The 17,004-nt window shown below is 48.8% G+C and overlaps 1 protein-coding gene and 1 long non-coding RNA gene across 16 annotated transcripts in view; one reads left to right on the top strand and one right to left on the bottom strand.

Annotated features, from left to right (window-relative positions):
- LOC139083806 (uncharacterized) overlaps positions 1-16,999 on the top strand; it is a 33,757-nt gene extending 16,758 nt beyond the window's left edge. Inside the window, exons 4-5 of the long non-coding RNA XR_011540761.1 lie at positions 13,517-13,796; positions 15,842-16,999. This is a non-coding gene — a long non-coding RNA (uncharacterized lncRNA). The remainder of the gene's footprint in view (positions 1-13,516; positions 13,797-15,841) is intronic.
- ACSBG2 (acyl-CoA synthetase bubblegum family member 2) overlaps positions 1-17,004 on the bottom strand; it is a 33,861-nt gene that overhangs the window by 6,791 nt on the left and 10,066 nt on the right. For all 15 annotated transcript variants that reach the window (XR_011540755.1, XR_011540754.1, XR_011540752.1 and 12 more), the window contains exons 4-10: positions 13,644-13,732; positions 12,570-12,690; positions 10,214-10,300; positions 6,889-7,038; positions 3,991-4,167; positions 1,572-1,753; positions 1,221-1,454 (exon numbers count right to left, since the gene is read on the bottom strand). Coding sequence is in view for 9 of the 15 variants with exons in the window: in XM_070622716.1 (XP_070478817.1) it covers positions 1,221-1,454; positions 1,572-1,753; positions 3,991-4,167; positions 6,889-7,038; positions 10,214-10,300; positions 12,570-12,690; positions 13,644-13,732 (1,040 nt within the window). In the remaining 6 variants the exon portion in view is untranslated. The remainder of the gene's footprint in view (positions 1-1,220; positions 1,455-1,571; positions 1,754-3,990; positions 4,168-6,888; positions 7,039-10,213; positions 10,301-12,569; positions 12,691-13,643; positions 13,733-17,004) is intronic.

Below are 17,004 nucleotides of genomic sequence, written 5' to 3'. Positions count from 1 at the left end.
CTGGAGTAGGATGGTCCCCAATCCAGCATGACCTGTGTCCTTATGAAAAGGGGAAATTTAGCCACAGACGTGCACACAGGGAGATGCCAGGTGAAGATGAAAGCAGAGATCAGGTGATGTTTCTACAAGCCGAGGACCCCCAAAGATGGCCAAGGACCACTGGAAGCTGAGAGAGAAGCAAGGAACCGAGTCTCCCTCATGGGTTTCAGAAAGAACCAGCCCCACGGACACCTTGATCTGGGACTTCGAGTCACCAGAACCGTGAGAAAATAGATGTGTGTGGTGTGAGTGCGTGGAACGCCGTTACGCAGGCCTGGCAAAGTCTTCCGGAGCGAACTGGAGGTTTGGGGTGGGAGGGAGGGAGCCCCGATCATTTTATACCTTCTGATTTTTTTTTGACATGTGCATGTATTCCTCCTCGAAGGAAAATAATTAGAGAGAGAGAGAGGCGGGAATCTGTACTTTTCCTCCAGGGTTGGGGCAGTGTTGCTTCTCTTTAGGGAAGGACCACTCTTTGGTTTTCGAAAAACTCCAGGGGGCATTTGGTTCTGCAGAAAGCAGACCCAGATGGGATTGTGGAATAGAGAGAGGGGGCTACTGAGGTGTGACACTCCCCATGTAGGTAAAGAAAAAAGGCAGGAGATGGTTCTGCCAGATTAGGAAGATGGAACTTTGTTTTTGCTAAATTCAAGCCAAACTTGCAATATCGCAGCAGGGAGGGCATCAGAGAGAGACACACCAGAAGGTTCTGTGAAGGACACGGCTCTCAGACTAGGAGTGGAACTTGCCTTCGATATTCTTACTGTTAGAGCATCACTGGGTTCAATCCTGCCGCCTGGGCTGAGCTGAGCTTGGGAGAAAGCCAGAAAGGGCCCGTGAATGTGTTTTGAGATGGAGCATTGTGGAGAAGGGTCCCAAGGTCCCAGGAGGTGAACCTGGGGTGGGCGAGCCTGGGGTGGGCCGTCTGGAGGCGGAACTCACAAGTGACCACCACGGGCAGACCTTGGACCGTCCGGAGAGCCCTTCCCCTTGACTGCGGGTGCTCTGACAACTGGGGCTTCCTGTGGTCATAAAGACTTGGGGCTCAGAGGCTGGAGAACAGGGCCATTCTGGGGACACCAAGTCAGGATTCATTAGCTCAGAGGCCCACCCACTCTCCCATCTTCATCCCCTCGACCCCATGTTGCTGGAGGACCCGAGTCTGCCCAGGAAGCCGGTACCTTAGAACCCTGTAGTTATCATAGTTGGACGTGGTGTGGGGTCCTGAGCTCTCGCTCATACCATACATCTCGCCTATAGGTATGTCCAGGCTCAGAAAGAACTCGGAGGTCTCATGGCTGAGGGGCGCGGCCCCGCTGATAAAGGAGTGGCAATGATCGAGGCCAAGGGCACTCCGGACTTTGCTGAACACGAGGGCCTTGGCCATGCGGTAGCTCATGGGAATGTCATATGGCCTGTGAACAAGAATGCCGCAGCCATGAGCCAAAAGGGGGCTGACAGGACCCAGCTAGAGAAGGCTGAGCCCCTTACCCTCGCCCTCCCGGCCTGGCCCCGCTGGACCCCACACCTACCCAAGCATCCTTTTTTTGTTGACCTTTAAGCCAGTCGCTCTTGCCCATGAAAACACCTTCTTCCTCAAGCTGGAGGATTTAGCACCACTTTCCTTTATCTTGTCCTGCATCTTCTCCCAAACTCGGGGCACCCCCAGGAAGGTTGTCGGCTTGACCTCTTGCAGAGTGCTGACCAAGGTGCCCTGCAGGGGACAGGGCTGGGTTAGCCACACCTGCACCTGCTGTGGACCCCAGATGTCCATCTCTACCCAGCCACCCAACCCAGCCCAGGAGGACCTTCTCTTGGCTGATTGGACCAGAGCGAGCTCCCGACCCAAGGGAGCCAACCGAGTTGGCTGGCCGGTGGCCAATCAGATTTTCACACTCTCCCTGGGGACTTGGTGGAGTGCACAGACTGGGAAAAAACTGCAGCCCAAGTGTGCCGTGGGATATTATGCAGCTGTCAAAAAGGATGCAAGATTGTCCCCCAAATTGATCTACAGGATCAGTGAAATCCGAATCAAAAGGCAGGCAGGCTTTCTCATACATATCGACAAACGGATCTTAAAATTTACATGGAAATGCAGAGGACCTAGGAGAGCCAAAGCAATTTTGGAAAAGAACAAAATCCGAGGACTTACTGATTTTGAAACATTATTAAGTAGGGCGATCAACCGACCTGGTTTGCCCAGAACTGGAGGAGTTCCTGGAATGTGGGATTTTCAGTGATAAAACTGGGAAAGTCCTGGGCAAACTGGGACAAGATAGTCATTCCACCATAAAGCCAGGAAAATCAAGTCAGTGCAATTTGGATGTATAGATCAATGGAACGGAATAGAAAATCCAGAGATGAATCTTTACGTTTGCAATCAATTAACGGTCAATAAAAGCCCAAGGCAATCCGATGGAAGAAAGGATGTCCATATCCAAAAATTTAAAAATAAAAATAAGAGTTTTTAGAGCCTTACTTATCACCAAACACAAAAATAAACTCAAAATGGAATCACAGACCTCAATATAAAGCTAAAACTAAAAGCCTGCTACAAGATGCCATCTGTGACCTTGGAGCAGGCAAAGATTTCTCATATGTGACACCAAAAGCGTGAAAGAAAAAAAAAAAACCAAATTGGACTTCATCAGAGTTAGAATGAAAAGACAAGACACAGAACCGGGAGATATTATTTGCCAATCACATATTTGAGAAAAGATTCATATTCATAATGTATAAAGAACACTTAAAACTCAGCAGGAAGAAGACAGACAACCAAATTTTAAAATGGGCGAAGAGTCGAACAGACATTTTTCCAAAGAAGATACAGCAGCGGCCAAGAAGCACATTTAAGAGTTGTTCACACCCTCAATCCTCAAGGAAATGCAACTTAAAATGGCGGGATAGCATTCACACTCACTAGGACGGCAATAATAATCATAACAGTAATAGCACATTACTGAGGGGGAGGAGAAACTGGAACTCTCGTACACTCCCGGTGGGAATACAAAACGATGCAGCCCCTTTGGAAAACAGTCTGGCAGTTTCTTAAAATGTTAAGACAGCTTTATCACTCATCGGGTTGATTATTTTAAACACTTTGACCCTATTAGGGGTTGATAAGGATGTGGAAGGGTTGAAACTTCTCAGGTCCCGTAGACGAGTGTGTTTACATTAGGTATTCAACCATAAAATAAAGTTTCATGCGGCCAGCCTGGTGGCGTAGTGGTTAAGTTCGTGTGCTCCGCTTTGGCGGCCCCGGGTTTGCAAGTTCGGATCCCAGGCACGGACCTAGGCACCGCTCATCAAGCCATGTGTGGCGGCATCCCACATACAAAATAGAGGAAGACTGGCACAGATGTTAGCTCAGCAACAATCTTCCTCACCAAAAAAAAAAAAAAGTATTTGTTGAGTGACTACTATATCTCAAGATACTGAGCATGGGGATATGAGAGGACTGAGAGGGGTCAGGGAGATATTTAAGCAAGAACTAAAGGACAAGGAGGAGTCAACCAGGCAAAGGACAGGAGAATGAACCTTCTAGAAGGAATCACAAGGACCTCGAGACATAGCCTGCTTGACGGAGAGTGTGGAAGGCAGAATCATGGCCCCACAAAGATGTGCACTTCCTAACCCCCTGGAACCCATGAATATGTGACCTTTCACGGCCAAAGGGACTTTGCAGATGTGATTAACTTAAGAATCTTGAGATGGTTTGGTTTTTGGTTTTAAAACTAAACAAACACACACACACACACATTCTGCTTTCAATACCATTCACATCTTAGTCTTGGGTTGTTCAGTGTACAATCTCTACAACCGCACATGGAGGCCCTGACTCAGATAAAGATAAAAGCTAAAAGACTGAGGTCAACGGTCTCCAGAGCTGCTAAATGGTAGAGCACGAGACAAGGACGGAGAAGGAAGCCCGAGTTCTGCCCTCAGCCTCACCTTGAGCGCGTCCGGCTGAGCAAAGTACGTGACTGCCCCAACCTTCATGGGAATCCAGATATCCATCATCTGAGCTGCAATGTGGCTGAGGGGCAGGTAGCTGACCACCACCTCCTGCTTTTCTGCAGCGTGAGACAGGCGGTTGTCCCTTGCTGCCGCCCCGGCCGTCCACGTGATCTAGAACACAAGTCGGGCTGACGATCCAGGGCCCCCCGTCCTCGCCGGAGGGCCATCGACGTAAACGCCATTCTTTAAAAAAACACTCAGAAACCACCTACTACGTGCTGGGCACTGCTTTACACACATTAGGTCGCTTAGTCATCGTCATAACACGCTGGGGTTGGTAATCACCATTCTCCCTCATTCACAGATGGGAAACAGAAGCACAGAGCAGTTAACTAATTTGCCCGAGGCGAGGAGGAGCTCAAAATCCAGTGGGCAGCTTTGGGGGGCTAAACAGACCCCCGTGGGTCCAACAACAGACCATAGGGTCAGAACATCTACCCAGAAAATCAGAAATCTGAAGGCCTCGGGAAGCGCCCCACAACCAAACCCTGACTTCACTGCTTGCTAGCTGGGTGGCCCTGGGCTTAAAAATCTCTCAAAGCCTCGATTTTCTCTCCTGTAAAAGGGGTGCAGAAGCATCTCACGTCCAGTATAAAACTATGCAACCAACATGGGCCAACAAACAGAAAGCCCACCCATGACCCCGTCACGTAAACCCCCCCAACAATTAGCATATTAATGTTTTTCCTTCTCCAATGCATGCCTTGACGTAAAGTTTTCGTGTATCTATAATCTTGCAGCCCGTAGTTCTCACTGGTGTCATAACCCCTGGTGAACAGTTACCTCTTTAACCCAGCCACACGGGCCTCCCCACTGTTATTCCAACTCATCAGGCCCAGTCCAGCCTCAGGGCCTTTGCACTGGCTGTTCCCCCTGCCTGGCATGCTGTTCCTCCAGCACTCCCCGTGACTGACTCCTTCTTGAATGTTAAGTTTCTGCTTAAATGCCGCCACCTCCGAGAGGCTGTCTCACACCACCCAAGCTGGAGACTCCTTCATCCACTTGATTCTCCAGGTGCCACTCCACCACAACCTGGTGGTGTACACGCTCCTGGGTTCAGCTCCCAGCTCAGGCCTTTCTTTGCTCTGTGACCTTGAGCAAGTCACATCCCCTCTCTGAGCCTCAGTTTCCCCATCTGTGAAGGGGGTTAATGAGTGGGGAGTTGCCATGTGTTTATCTCAGCGTGGCACAGAGTTAGGACCCTATAAATGGGAGAAACTCTGACCAGTTGGTGTATGTTGAGGACACTGCACTGGCTTTGACTTCTTGCAGTAAAGATGATGACGACAACGATGATGATAATAATAATAACTAACGTTGGATGTGTTTCACTACATGCCACATGGGACATGTGAGGGAAGCCCCACTTGGACCTTCTGCTGGAATACAGCAGAGTGACCCCTGCTGATGCTGCAGGGGGCAGAAGAAACACCCTCCTGAGCCCCCCCAAATCCAGACCCAGAATAATACACTGTCGGCGTTTGAAGTTGCTAAGTTCTGGAATGTTCTGTTATGCGGCAATGGCTACCTGACACAGTATATGAAATAATACAACCTTGGTAGCGACTCTAAGAGGGAGAAAACATTCTTGTCTCCGTTTTACAGAAGGGGAAACTGAGGCCCAGAGAAGTTAGGGAACTGGTCGCAGGTCACACAGCCAGCAAGTGGGAGAGGCAGGATTCAGATGTAGGCAGCCTCGCTCCAGACTCTATGCTTGTCGCCCCTAGGCTAGAAGACTATGTCACCAGACAGGAAGCCACTTGGACAGTAAACGCTGGCCAGGGCAGGGTGGGGTCAGTCAGATTCCTGTCATTCATTCATTCCACAAAAGTAGACTGAGTCCTCCCACGCACCAGACACTGGAGACAGCAGTGACAAGACAGACCAGCCATCTCCTCAAGGAGCTGATGTTCACGATAAATGAGTGACTATATAATATGTCAGTGTAAGAAATTCCAGGGAAGAGAAAAGTAGCCGGAGGGGAATAGGGACCGATGGGGTGGTTTATTGTTTGCTATTTTAAACGTGGAAGTCAGGGAGGGCTTCACCGAGGAGGTAACATTTGAGCAAGGAGGTGAAGGAGCAAGCCGTGCGGCTCTCTGGGAAAGAGAATTCCATGCAGAGGGAACAGCCAGTGCAAAGGCCAGGATTTGCTGGTAACTATTAATAGCTAGGCTGCAAGGAAAAGCTCTTATGAGGTAGAAATGCTTCATTTAAAAACTAGCAATCATTCTGGGGGCCAGCCCAGTGGCATAGTGGTTAAGTTCGTATGCTCCACTTTGGCGGCGTGGGGTTTGCGGGTTCAGATCCTGGGTGCAGACCTACACACCGCTCATTAAGCCATGCTGTGGCAGCGTCCCACATACAAGAAAAGAGGAAGATTGGCAACAGATGTTAGCTCAGGGCCAATCTTCCTCACCAAAAAAAACCAAACAAACAAAAAGCTAGCAATCTGTCTGACTTACAGAGGGGAGCCACCATTGCCAGTTAGGTGCGTGTGCTGCCAGACACTTCTCTGCTTTTAGAACTTGCACACATGCCCATCGCTTGCTGCCATTTTTCCATTTTTAGCAAAAATCGTATTGTGCCCTGCATCCTGTTCTGCAACTGGCTTTAAAATGTTTGTGTCGCGTTTTTGGACATCTTTATGTTAGCCACATAGATCTACAGTGTAGTTAAAAATGGGGACTGGGGAGCCAGCCTGCCTGGCTTCAAATCCTGGCTCCGCCATGCTGTTGGCTGTGTGACTTAGGTCAAGTAATTGAACCTCTCTGGGCTTTAGTTTGCTCATCTGTAAAAATAGCTCCTACCGCGGGCAGAGACGGCGCTTACATTGTCGTGGCTCAGCATGACGCCCTTGGGAGGGCCCACCGTCCCAGAAGTGTAGATGAGCACCGCGCACTGATTGGCCCGCTGGCTCTCCATGATGCGGTCCAGCTGGGAGTCGGGGATGCTGCTGCCCAGCTCCATGAAGTCATCCCACTGTGGGAAGAGAGACGAGCAGAGCGGGGGACTCAGGGGGCGCGGGGGTGACCTCCACGCCGGGAGCTCCCTCTCCCCGCTCAGGTCTTGTCGCATCAGCTTCTCCTAAGGCATGATTCCCAGTGAGAGGAAAGGCTCAGGCTGCCCCCAGCCCCGCCGGCTCCTCTTACAAAAAGCCCCAGGATGTTCGCTTCTGTGCCTCCACTTCCTGGAGCTTAAGCTCCCGGAGCCTCAGTTTCCCCATTTGTAAAATGGGAACGGTACCAAGACCCGACTCCTTGGGTTGTCGTAGGTGGTAAATGAGTTGCTACACGTAAGATGCTTAGAAGAGTGGAGTCGATATTATTTGATCTCTGCCTTCTCGGATTCCACTCTGCACCCCAAGCTTCTCAGTTACCAGATTGATGGGGGCCGACTCCACCCCCAGCTCCAGAGGTCAACCGTGATTGGTTTAAGGCAGAGGATGCCATCTGCCTGGGGCATGATGCTTGGACCAGGGCTGGGCACGTGACCTCAGGTGGGCCAATCACAATGAAGGTGAGGGCTTTTGCTGCAAGCGATGTCTGGATCTGAACGAGTCAAGATGTAGCCCCAGGAGCTGCTGGAGCATCTCAGGACTATGAGCGGAAGCGAGGCTGGAGTGGAGCCGAGAATCCAAAAGGACAAAACGGAGCCTGGGTCACATTATTTGAGCCCCTGGTTCCAGCCATGTCTGAAATCCACGCCCTGGGTTATAGTTACATGCGCCAACAAATTACCTTTTTTTGCTTAAGCCATTTGGGATCAAGCTTTGGTCATTTGCAACCAAAGGCAGTCTTACGGACAACCAATACATAGTACATGAAGGAGCTGAGGCTCAGAGGCAGTAAGTTACTTGTCTAAGGTCACACAGCAATTAAACAGAGGAACCCAAGATGATCTGAATCCAGGGCCTGTGCCCTTAATTGTTGACTCAAAAGCAGCTGTTGGGTTGTATGAACTGAGTATCACACGGGACCCATAAAAATCCTACCACCAAGTACCCAAGAAGGTTCTGGATGAGGTTGTTTTCAAGATGGAGGGAACTCAAGGTCGTCCACAAATGGCCAGTGTTGCCTGCAAAACACAAGCCCTTTGCGGGGGGTGTCTCTGTCCTTTCTCTGACAGACACCCTTAGCCCTTCTCCTGAAGGCTGCCCCCTCACGGCTTGCACAAGACCCCATCCTCCCACGGCCACAATGATTGGTTTGGGTAGACACCAGACCCAACCTGGTTCAATCCAGTCCTCTCCAGGAAATCTGGGGCTGGTCTTGAGTCCGACCTCAGGCATGGAAACCTGCCCAACTGGCTGTCTTCTGCCTCCCCAGCCCCAAAACTTCACATTTTCCTTTCTCAGGCTTTCTTTTTCTCTCAGTTCTAACAAGTGTATTCTGAAATGCAATCCTAAAACTAGGTTCTGCTCCCCCTTGCACAGAAGTAGGTACTATTCCATGCCACAAAACTGCCCCCTATGAGTCATCGTCCTCGACCAGGGGTGATTTTGCCCACCAGGGGACAATAGGCAATATCTGAGGACATTTTGGGGTTTCAAATGAGGGAGGGTGCTAGAGGCATCTAGTGGATAGAGACCGGGGGTGATGCATAACATCCTACAGGGCACAGGACGGCCCCCACCACAGAGAATTACCCACACCAAACATCCATAGCAACGGGGTGGAGAAACTCTGCTGTACGTGCTATTTCTAACGAAGGAGATTTTTAAGTTATCCAGACTTAAGATGTTGTTGCTGTGATGGTCACTTTAAATGTCTAAAAAGTCTGCAATTCTGATCAGTTGTCTTATTTAATTAGTCGTCATCCTGGTCTTAATCTTCATATGTTTGCTGAAAGGCGCGAAGGCTCGCGAGTGTTTTGGTCAGCCAGAAAGGACCATTGGCCCCTTTTCTGCCACTTGCACAGAGGGCAATCTTGATGACATTTTAGATCTTCTGATTCGAATAATGGGTTTGAGGGTCTAATCTCGTGGAAATTAACAGGAGATTGTCCCGGTCCCTTCCAAGGCTCCTGGCCCAGCTTGTGTTGTGTGACTTCTAGGAGTGGGCCATTCAAGGCAAGACAGCTTCCACTTGGCTCTTTCTGTCTTTCAAGACGTTGTCTATGGAGATCTGAGCCACCAAATAAATCCAGAGGTCCTGAAGTCACCATGCTGGAGCGGTCACATGGAGAAACCATAAGAGTACCAGAGAAAGGTCCCAGAGGAGCCCCAGCTGCAGGGTCGGGACCAGAGTGAGGACCACGGACTTTGCTTCGAGTGCAAAGTTTAAGGGGATGCTCCCTCCATCCAAAAAAAAAGCCTCTTTGTAATCAAGAGAAATATTTTAACGCAATATTTTTGAAGTCACTATCAAAGCAAAACCAATCCACAATGAATGAGATATCAAAATTTTAAATAAATTCAGGCTCCAACAGGGTTGCTGGTCCAAGCCATAGCAGAAATGTGCACCCCTATTTAGATATTTGCATATATTAAATAATGGTTAATGGCTTTAATAAAAATATTGATGACTTTGCATTTATTAAAGCCAGGAAAGCAAATTTATAATAAATTCTGGGTTGGATATAAATAGTAATATTTAAACTTAACGTCTTGAGTTTTAGCACACCTAATTTTCAATGATGCAGTATTTTTTCTATTACCCTAGTTTTCTGGAAAAAATTTACAATAAAATGATTGTTGTTGTCTTATGCCACCAATTTTTGAGGTGGCTCATTACACAGCACTAAATAACCAGAATGGACACCTTCCCATAAATCAGACCCAGACTGGACACCTTCCCAAAAATTAGACCCTCCATACCAGAAAAAAAAAAGCCTCTTAAAGGCCCTGCCCACGTCCCTTACAAGGCCACGCCCGCTTCCTTGCTCATCATTCACTTCCTTTAGAACCCTGCCCACTTCTCTTTTGAGGCCTTGCCTCCTCTTTGCTCAGCTCCCACTTCGCTTGAGAGGCCCCGCCCACTTCCCTTGAGAGGCCCCGCCCACTTCCCCTTGAGAGGCTCCGCCCACTCCCCCGTGAGGCCCCGCCCACTTCCCTTGTGAGCCCACACCCACTTCCTTTGTGAGGCCCCACCCAATTCCCCGTGAGGCCCCGCCCACTTCCCTTTGAGCCCCGCCCCCCGTCAACCCCCCAACTTACAGAGTACAGGTTGTTAGCGCTGCTCTCCTTCATTGGCAGCTTGTACTGGATGATGGCTTTTAGGGTCTCCAGGCTGCTCTGCGGAATCTGAAAGAAAGTTCTGCATGGTCCTCATGGCAACCCAGCCGTGGGAAAGACTGAAGCTGCACGTGCGTCCTGAGCTCTCCCATGGCGACCTCAGCCCCTTTTCTTTCCCCTGCCCACCCCTTAAAAGGGGTCTTTGTCTTGACCGACAGGAAACAAGCTGGTTTTAGGTTTACTGAGTTCTTTGTGGTCGGTACCAGTAGCCTCCAACAGCTGAAGGTGGGTGGAGACGGCAGCCTCCCTGGGACAACGTCCCAGGCGGGATTCTGCTACACAGAGTTGTTGAGCCAGCACCTTGCGTTGTGCAGCCAGCATCCAGCTAACCTTCTAGTTGGAGTCAGGCCACAAACATCCTCCGTGAAGGGGGCTGGAACCGGGACAGGCTCAGAACTCCCCACCCAAACCCAGAACTGTAAGGTTCGGGTGGCCAGGTCTGCAGGATGCTTGTGCCCTGTTCATGCAGAAGGAGGAGTGCGCCTCTCTGAAATTTCCGGCCAATCCAATGAAAAGGTCACTTCCAACATGGAGTATGGGAATTCTCATTATAATCAAGTCTCTGGCACAGATTGGAGAGAAAAGATGACAGAAGTGCTTGTAACAGCAGGACGAGAGTTTTCCAGAGAGAGAGAGAGGAAACAGACATCCAAAAAGCCTGGGGCAGGAAGTATCTTGGGATGTTTGAGGAATCTAAAAAGTCCGGGATGGCTGGAAAGGGGGATGGAGGGGAGAGGGACGAGGGAGGAGGGAGGAAAGGATGTGAGGGCCAGGTCAGCACAACTTGGAAGCAAGGGCAAGGAGTCCGGGGTTTATTCTAAAGGAGGAAGCGAAGCACTGGCGAGTTGGAGGGTTCCGAGCCATGAGTATCGCCCAGAACCAAAGACTTCCAAATGGAGCTGAACATCCAGTGTCGGGGGGACCGTGTCAGGAGCCCAGCTTTGAACCTTCCATACACACAACTGGAACAACAAATCCCCCACAAGCAGCAAGTGGGTGAAATTAAGACAGAAATAATTCAGACACTGCTTTATGCGTCTGAGGCTAAATATACCAGAATCTGGTCAGAAAGCCATAGCAGCGAGGTGGGAGTGGGATGGAAGGATGGGGTAAGTGGCATTTTCTAATGGTGGAAAAACCCAAATCATAAATCAGCGTTGAAGGCAAGAAGAAGGACCCCACCCATCACCCATCACCCTCAGTGTGTTCTGCTAGGAACTTAGAACAAACAGGGTACAACATGAATATTGGACACTCCAGCAGCATCACGTCAGAAAGCTGGTCCTTCCTGAACCGGCTCAGGAATTAGGCATCAAAGGAGGTCTGCCTGGTGGCCCACTGCTCTATTTCACTGAGTCTAGCTAGAATTTCACTGAGTCTGGAAAATGTACCCTAATTTCAGAAACGTTAAAATATGAGAGGACACATGGCTGACAGTGATCAGAGGATGCCACTGATGGCAAGACACGTCTTGACTCCAGAGACGTTATAAGTGGAGAAATGTGTAACTCAGAAGTGATGAAATGTGGCCCTTGGGCTCTGCAATGAATCTGGTCACTAGCCTTGCCCCTCCCCTTAGGTTCCTCCTGTGAAAAGCTGATTCAGGAAACTGCAGTTCATTCAAACACAACGTTTCTACAATATCCATACAAAGATACTACAAGAAATTTTAATAAGGAGTAAGAGAGGAACCAAATTTTGCTGCACACAAAGCAAAGGAAAATTGCCACCCAACATCTCAAGTAAAATTAAAAACGTAACAAAGTAAAAGCAGGTGGAAAAGAAGAACGAAACAAAGCAAAGGGAACCATCACTCGGGCAAGAGAGAGCCCGTCCCCAGAAAAAAGCGAAACAGGAAATGGTAGCATTTAGGAAACAAATAGAAGAGAAAAATGAAAGCATTTCCGAAAGGATGGCAATGATAAGAAATGAAAATTACAAGGGTCGCAAGGCTCCAAATATCGACACTCATAAAAGAAAAATAGCAAACAGTGGGCTGTTTATGTAAAATAATACATAAACACATTTTTTAAATGGAGGCTGGGTGGGCAATGAAGTTACTATGAATTGGAAGTGAGTCTCCCCCATTCCACCCGGCTCCCTCCAAAAGCAGCTTTGGTGGCTGGACCAAGGTGGTCCTGGGGGCCACCTACTGACCCCATGTGTGGGGCAAGCTCCACCACCCCACCTGATCGTTAGCATCTACAGGGGAGCGAAAAGCCACTGGGGCAGAGCCCTGAGGTCCCCCCGGGTGACTAGCAGGAAGCGCTGAGTTTACCGAAAGGATTTTCTGTAGCTGCTCATCGTTCTCAACCAGCAGGATGTTCACTTTGGCCTGAGTGATGACGTATTGACAAGCCTCCGGGGAGTTGGTGGCATAAATGCCAACACAAAGGCCCCTGGGAAAAGAAAACACACACATGTGCACACATACACACACACACACACACACACACACACACACACACCCCTTAAGGCGAGAATGACCTGGAAAGCAGGGGGCGGGGGAGACTTGGCACCAACTTCCTTCCACAATTTACTGGATGAAAACAACAAAAATGATAAGTGTCGAGAGCAGCAACTCTTATGATGTCAGATCATGGAACCCTCCCAGGACCCCATTTTACAGATGAGGAAACTGAGGCTCAGGGCACGGAAGTCCCTTTTTCAGGATCCCATGGCAAATCAATGCCAGGGGTGGGATTTGCACACCCGCCCCACACTCGGCCACCTGTTGCCTTCATTCACAGTCTTTTGTTCTTGCGTTTTACCATTCTATTGTGGGGGTTTTTTTTCCTTTTTTTTGAGGAAGATTAGCTCTGAGCTAACTACTGCCAATCCTCCTCTTTTTGCTGAGGAAAACTGGCCCTGAGCTCACATCTGTGCCCATCTTCCTCTACTTTATATGCGGGACGCCTGCCACAGCATGGCTTGCCAAGTGGTGCCATGTCCACACCTGGGATCTGAACCGGTGAACCCTGGGCCACCAAAGCAGAACGTGCACACTTAACCATTGCGCCACTGGGTCGGCCCCCCATTCTGTTGTGGTTTTAATTTGCATTTCCCTTATGGCTAATGATGTCGAGTATCTTTTCAAGTGCCTATTGGCTATGTCCTTTGTGACATTTCTGTTCAAGTCTTTTGCCCATTGACAACCTTTTTATCTTTTTTTCTTACTGAGTTATAGAACTACCTTATATTTTCAAGATGCTGGTCCCTTGGCAGGTTGACTGGCTTGTGTGTCTGTCTGGCCCGCTCTCCTGGGGCTGCGTGTTCAACCCCCGTTCACATCTCAGTGGGAACTGAGTGGCAGCCCGCCGACACTCACAGTGAACCAAGCCCGTGGTCTTACCCTGCTAAGATGGCACCAAGGGAAGAAACGAACCACTCGACAGAGTTGAACCCCAGGATGCCGACTCCGTGGAAGCGCTCCAAGCCGAGCTGGGAAGGCAGAAACAGAGACAGACGGACAGCAAATGGAAACACAGAGGTGTCTTACTTCCGGGTAAGATCTGCTCATCGGGATGCATGGAAGCAGATTCCACAGTTGTTTTCTCCATGCATAGGAAAAAGCCAGTATTGAGCCTAAAATCTGGGGTGTGATATTTTTGTGACCGTCGAGAGCCTGCTACGCCTCCCCCTGCATCACGCCTCACTTATTTGTCCTTATTTTTTAATGTGGTCAACTATATATAGCATGACTGTGCCATTTTAACCATTTTTAAGTGCACAGCTCAGGGGCATTAAGGACATTCACATTGTTGTGCAGCCATCCCCTCCATCCGTATCCAGAACTTTCCATCTCCCCAAACTGAAGCTCTGTCCCCATGAAACACTGACTCCCACCCCTCCCCCAGCCCCTGGCCCCCCAATCCACTTTCTGTCTCTGTGGATGTGGCTGCTACAGGGACCTCCTATGAGTGGGATCTTACGGTCCTTTTGTGTATGGCTTCTTTCACTTACTATAAGGACCCCCAGGTTCATCCATGTTGTAGCATGTACCCAAATTTCATTCTGTCTTAAGGCTGAATAATGCTCCATTTTATGGATGGACCACGTTGTGTTTATCCATCATCTGTCGATGGACACACGGGTTGCTCCCACCTTTTGGCTGTTGTGAATGATGCTGCTATGAGTGTGCATGTAGAAGTACCTGTTTGGGTCCTTGCTTTGAGTTCTCTTGGTTATGTACCCAGAAGTGGGACTGCTGGATCCTATGGGAATTCTCTGTTTAATTTCTGGAAGAACCACCATAGTGTCTTCCACAATGGTGGCACCAAGCTACATTCCCACCAAGAGCGCACAAGGCTTTCAGTTTCTCCACATCCTCACCAACACTTGCCATTTTCTGGATTGTTATATTTTTGGTAAATACTAGCCATCCTAATGGGTGTGAATTTATTTTCATTCTTCATAACAAAAGTACTCACAGAGTGATATTCCATAGTGGTGATAAATTGCATTTTTAAAGGGGAAGCCTTGATCTGAACGTGGTTGAGGATGACCCAGGAAACCTGGACAGGAAGAGGACCATCCCTGGAGGGGTTCTGGATAACTCCATCTTTGCTGGCTCTTTTAGTCGTATGAGGCAAGGCTGGCGATGACCCCCAGTTCTTGGGGAAAGCAGAAGCATTTGGGTATCTTCCTGCCAGTGCTTCAGAATGTGATGCCAAGTGTTTCTACTTAGTGACAAAAAGGCTATCTTCAGTGTAGACACGGTGTCTCTGTTAATGTGTAGATAAACTGATTTCTTTATGATTGGACCCCTTAGATTTAGGAGAACAGGGGTCCTTGGACTCCAGAACTTAGGGCATAGCTAAGGAGGATCATCTTTCAGGAGAGGTGAGCTAACCACAGCATTGAGGTGGGGCAGCCAAGAAGAAACCCAGCCCAAGCAGATGGTTCTTAATTGGCACCCCTCACAGTCACTTGATGAAGACACATGGGCATCAGAGGGAGAGAGGAACTCAGGTCTGGGTCAATAAGTGACAGGATTTCCTATAAATAAAAACCACCAGGAGATACCCTTTTACAATAAGAGAGACCTACGATATTTATTATCTGTTGCTGCATAACACATCACCATCAATTTAGCAGATTAAAACAACACACATTTATGACCCCAGTTTCCATAGGCCAGGAGTCTGGGGGCAGCTTAGCTGGGTCTTCTGGCCTAGGACCTCCCAAAGCTGCAATCATGGCATCAGTGGGCTGTGGTCTCCTCTGAAGCTTGGGGGTCATCTCCCACCCACACTTGCATGTCGTTTGTGGAATTCACTTCCTTGTGGTTCGATGACTGAGATCCTGTTTTCTTGCTGTCAGCTGGGGACGGCTCTCAACTCCCAGAGGCTGTCTGCCATCCCCTGCCACATGGCCCTCTCCACAACATGGCAGCTGGCTTCCTCAAGGCCAGGAGGAGAATCTTGCTTTTAATGGTTCGCCTGATTAGGTGAGGCCCACCCAGAGCATTGGCCCTTTGGATGAACTCAAAGTCAACTCATTAGGGACCTTAATTCCATCTTCACAATGTCTTCACTTTTGCTCCCACAGGTGGGAAATCCCGTCATAGACACAAGTCCTGCCCATACTCAAGGGAGGGAGATTATACAGCATGAGTATACCAAGGGTCGGAAATCCAGGGGGTCATCTTAGAATTCTGCCTAAAATGCCTATCAAATTGGCCGAGATGAACATTTTTGATAATAGATTGTTGGCAAGAATAGAAGTAAGCAAATTCTCTCTTACATCGTGAGTGGGCCTATAAAGGCACCATCTTTGCAAGAAATTATCCTATGAAGGAAGTTCACTGTGACACCACGTATGGTAGCAAAAGGTTGGAAGTGACTGAAATGCCCACCCACGGGGGCTGGTCAAGTCAACTGTTGCACACATATTTGCAGTTGTTGAAAAAAATATGGATTTTTTTTTTTAATGAATCAGTATGGAAGGATCCCAGCCGAGATGGCCCCCAGTGACTCTCCTCTCCTGGTATTTGTGTCCTTGTATAGTTGCCTCCCACATTGTATCAAGGTCGGTCTGTTTAACCAATAAAATATGTTCACTCTCCCTTTGGGATCACTCATTCTGGGAGAAGCTGGCAGCCATATTACGAGGACACTCAAGCAACCCTATGGAGAAGACCAATGGGCAAGGAGCTGAGGGCACCCACTGACAGCCAGCCGTGTAAGTAGTAAGCTTGGCAGTGGACCCTCCAGCCCCTGTCAAGCTTCAGATGATGCCGCCCGGGCTGACAGCTTGACCACAACCTCCTGAGAGATCCTGAACCAGAAACATCCAATGACGCTGTTCCTGGATTCCTGACCCACAGAAACTGTGAGATAATAAATGTGTGTCATTCGGAGTCACTAAGTTTGGGGGGTAACTTGTTATGCAGCAGTAGCTAACTAATACATGGAGAGACGATGCCAAGGGGGGAAAAAGCAAGATGCAGAACTGTGGGTGTAGTATGCTACCATGTGTGTAAAAAATTGCAAATATAAAATTATATATACATCATCTGTTTTCCCAAAGGACATACAAAAAACTGGCAATGGTGGCTGCTTCTGGAAGGGAGGAGTCAAGGATGGGAGAGAAAATTTTCCCCAATTAACCTTCGTATTTTGTGGTGGTTTGTACATTTTGTACCGTATGTGTGTATAGGTATTACCTACTCTGAATGAATTATTGAATAAACGACACATGAAGGGATGAAT

The sequence above is a fragment of the Equus przewalskii genome, chromosome 6, assembly GCF_037783145.1.
Source record: "Equus przewalskii isolate Varuska chromosome 6, EquPr2, whole genome shotgun sequence".
NCBI lineage: Eukaryota > Metazoa > Chordata > Mammalia > Perissodactyla > Equidae > Equus > Equus przewalskii.
The sequence above is the reverse complement of the archived record's forward strand: the minus strand, read 5'-3'. Positions and strand labels throughout refer to the sequence as shown.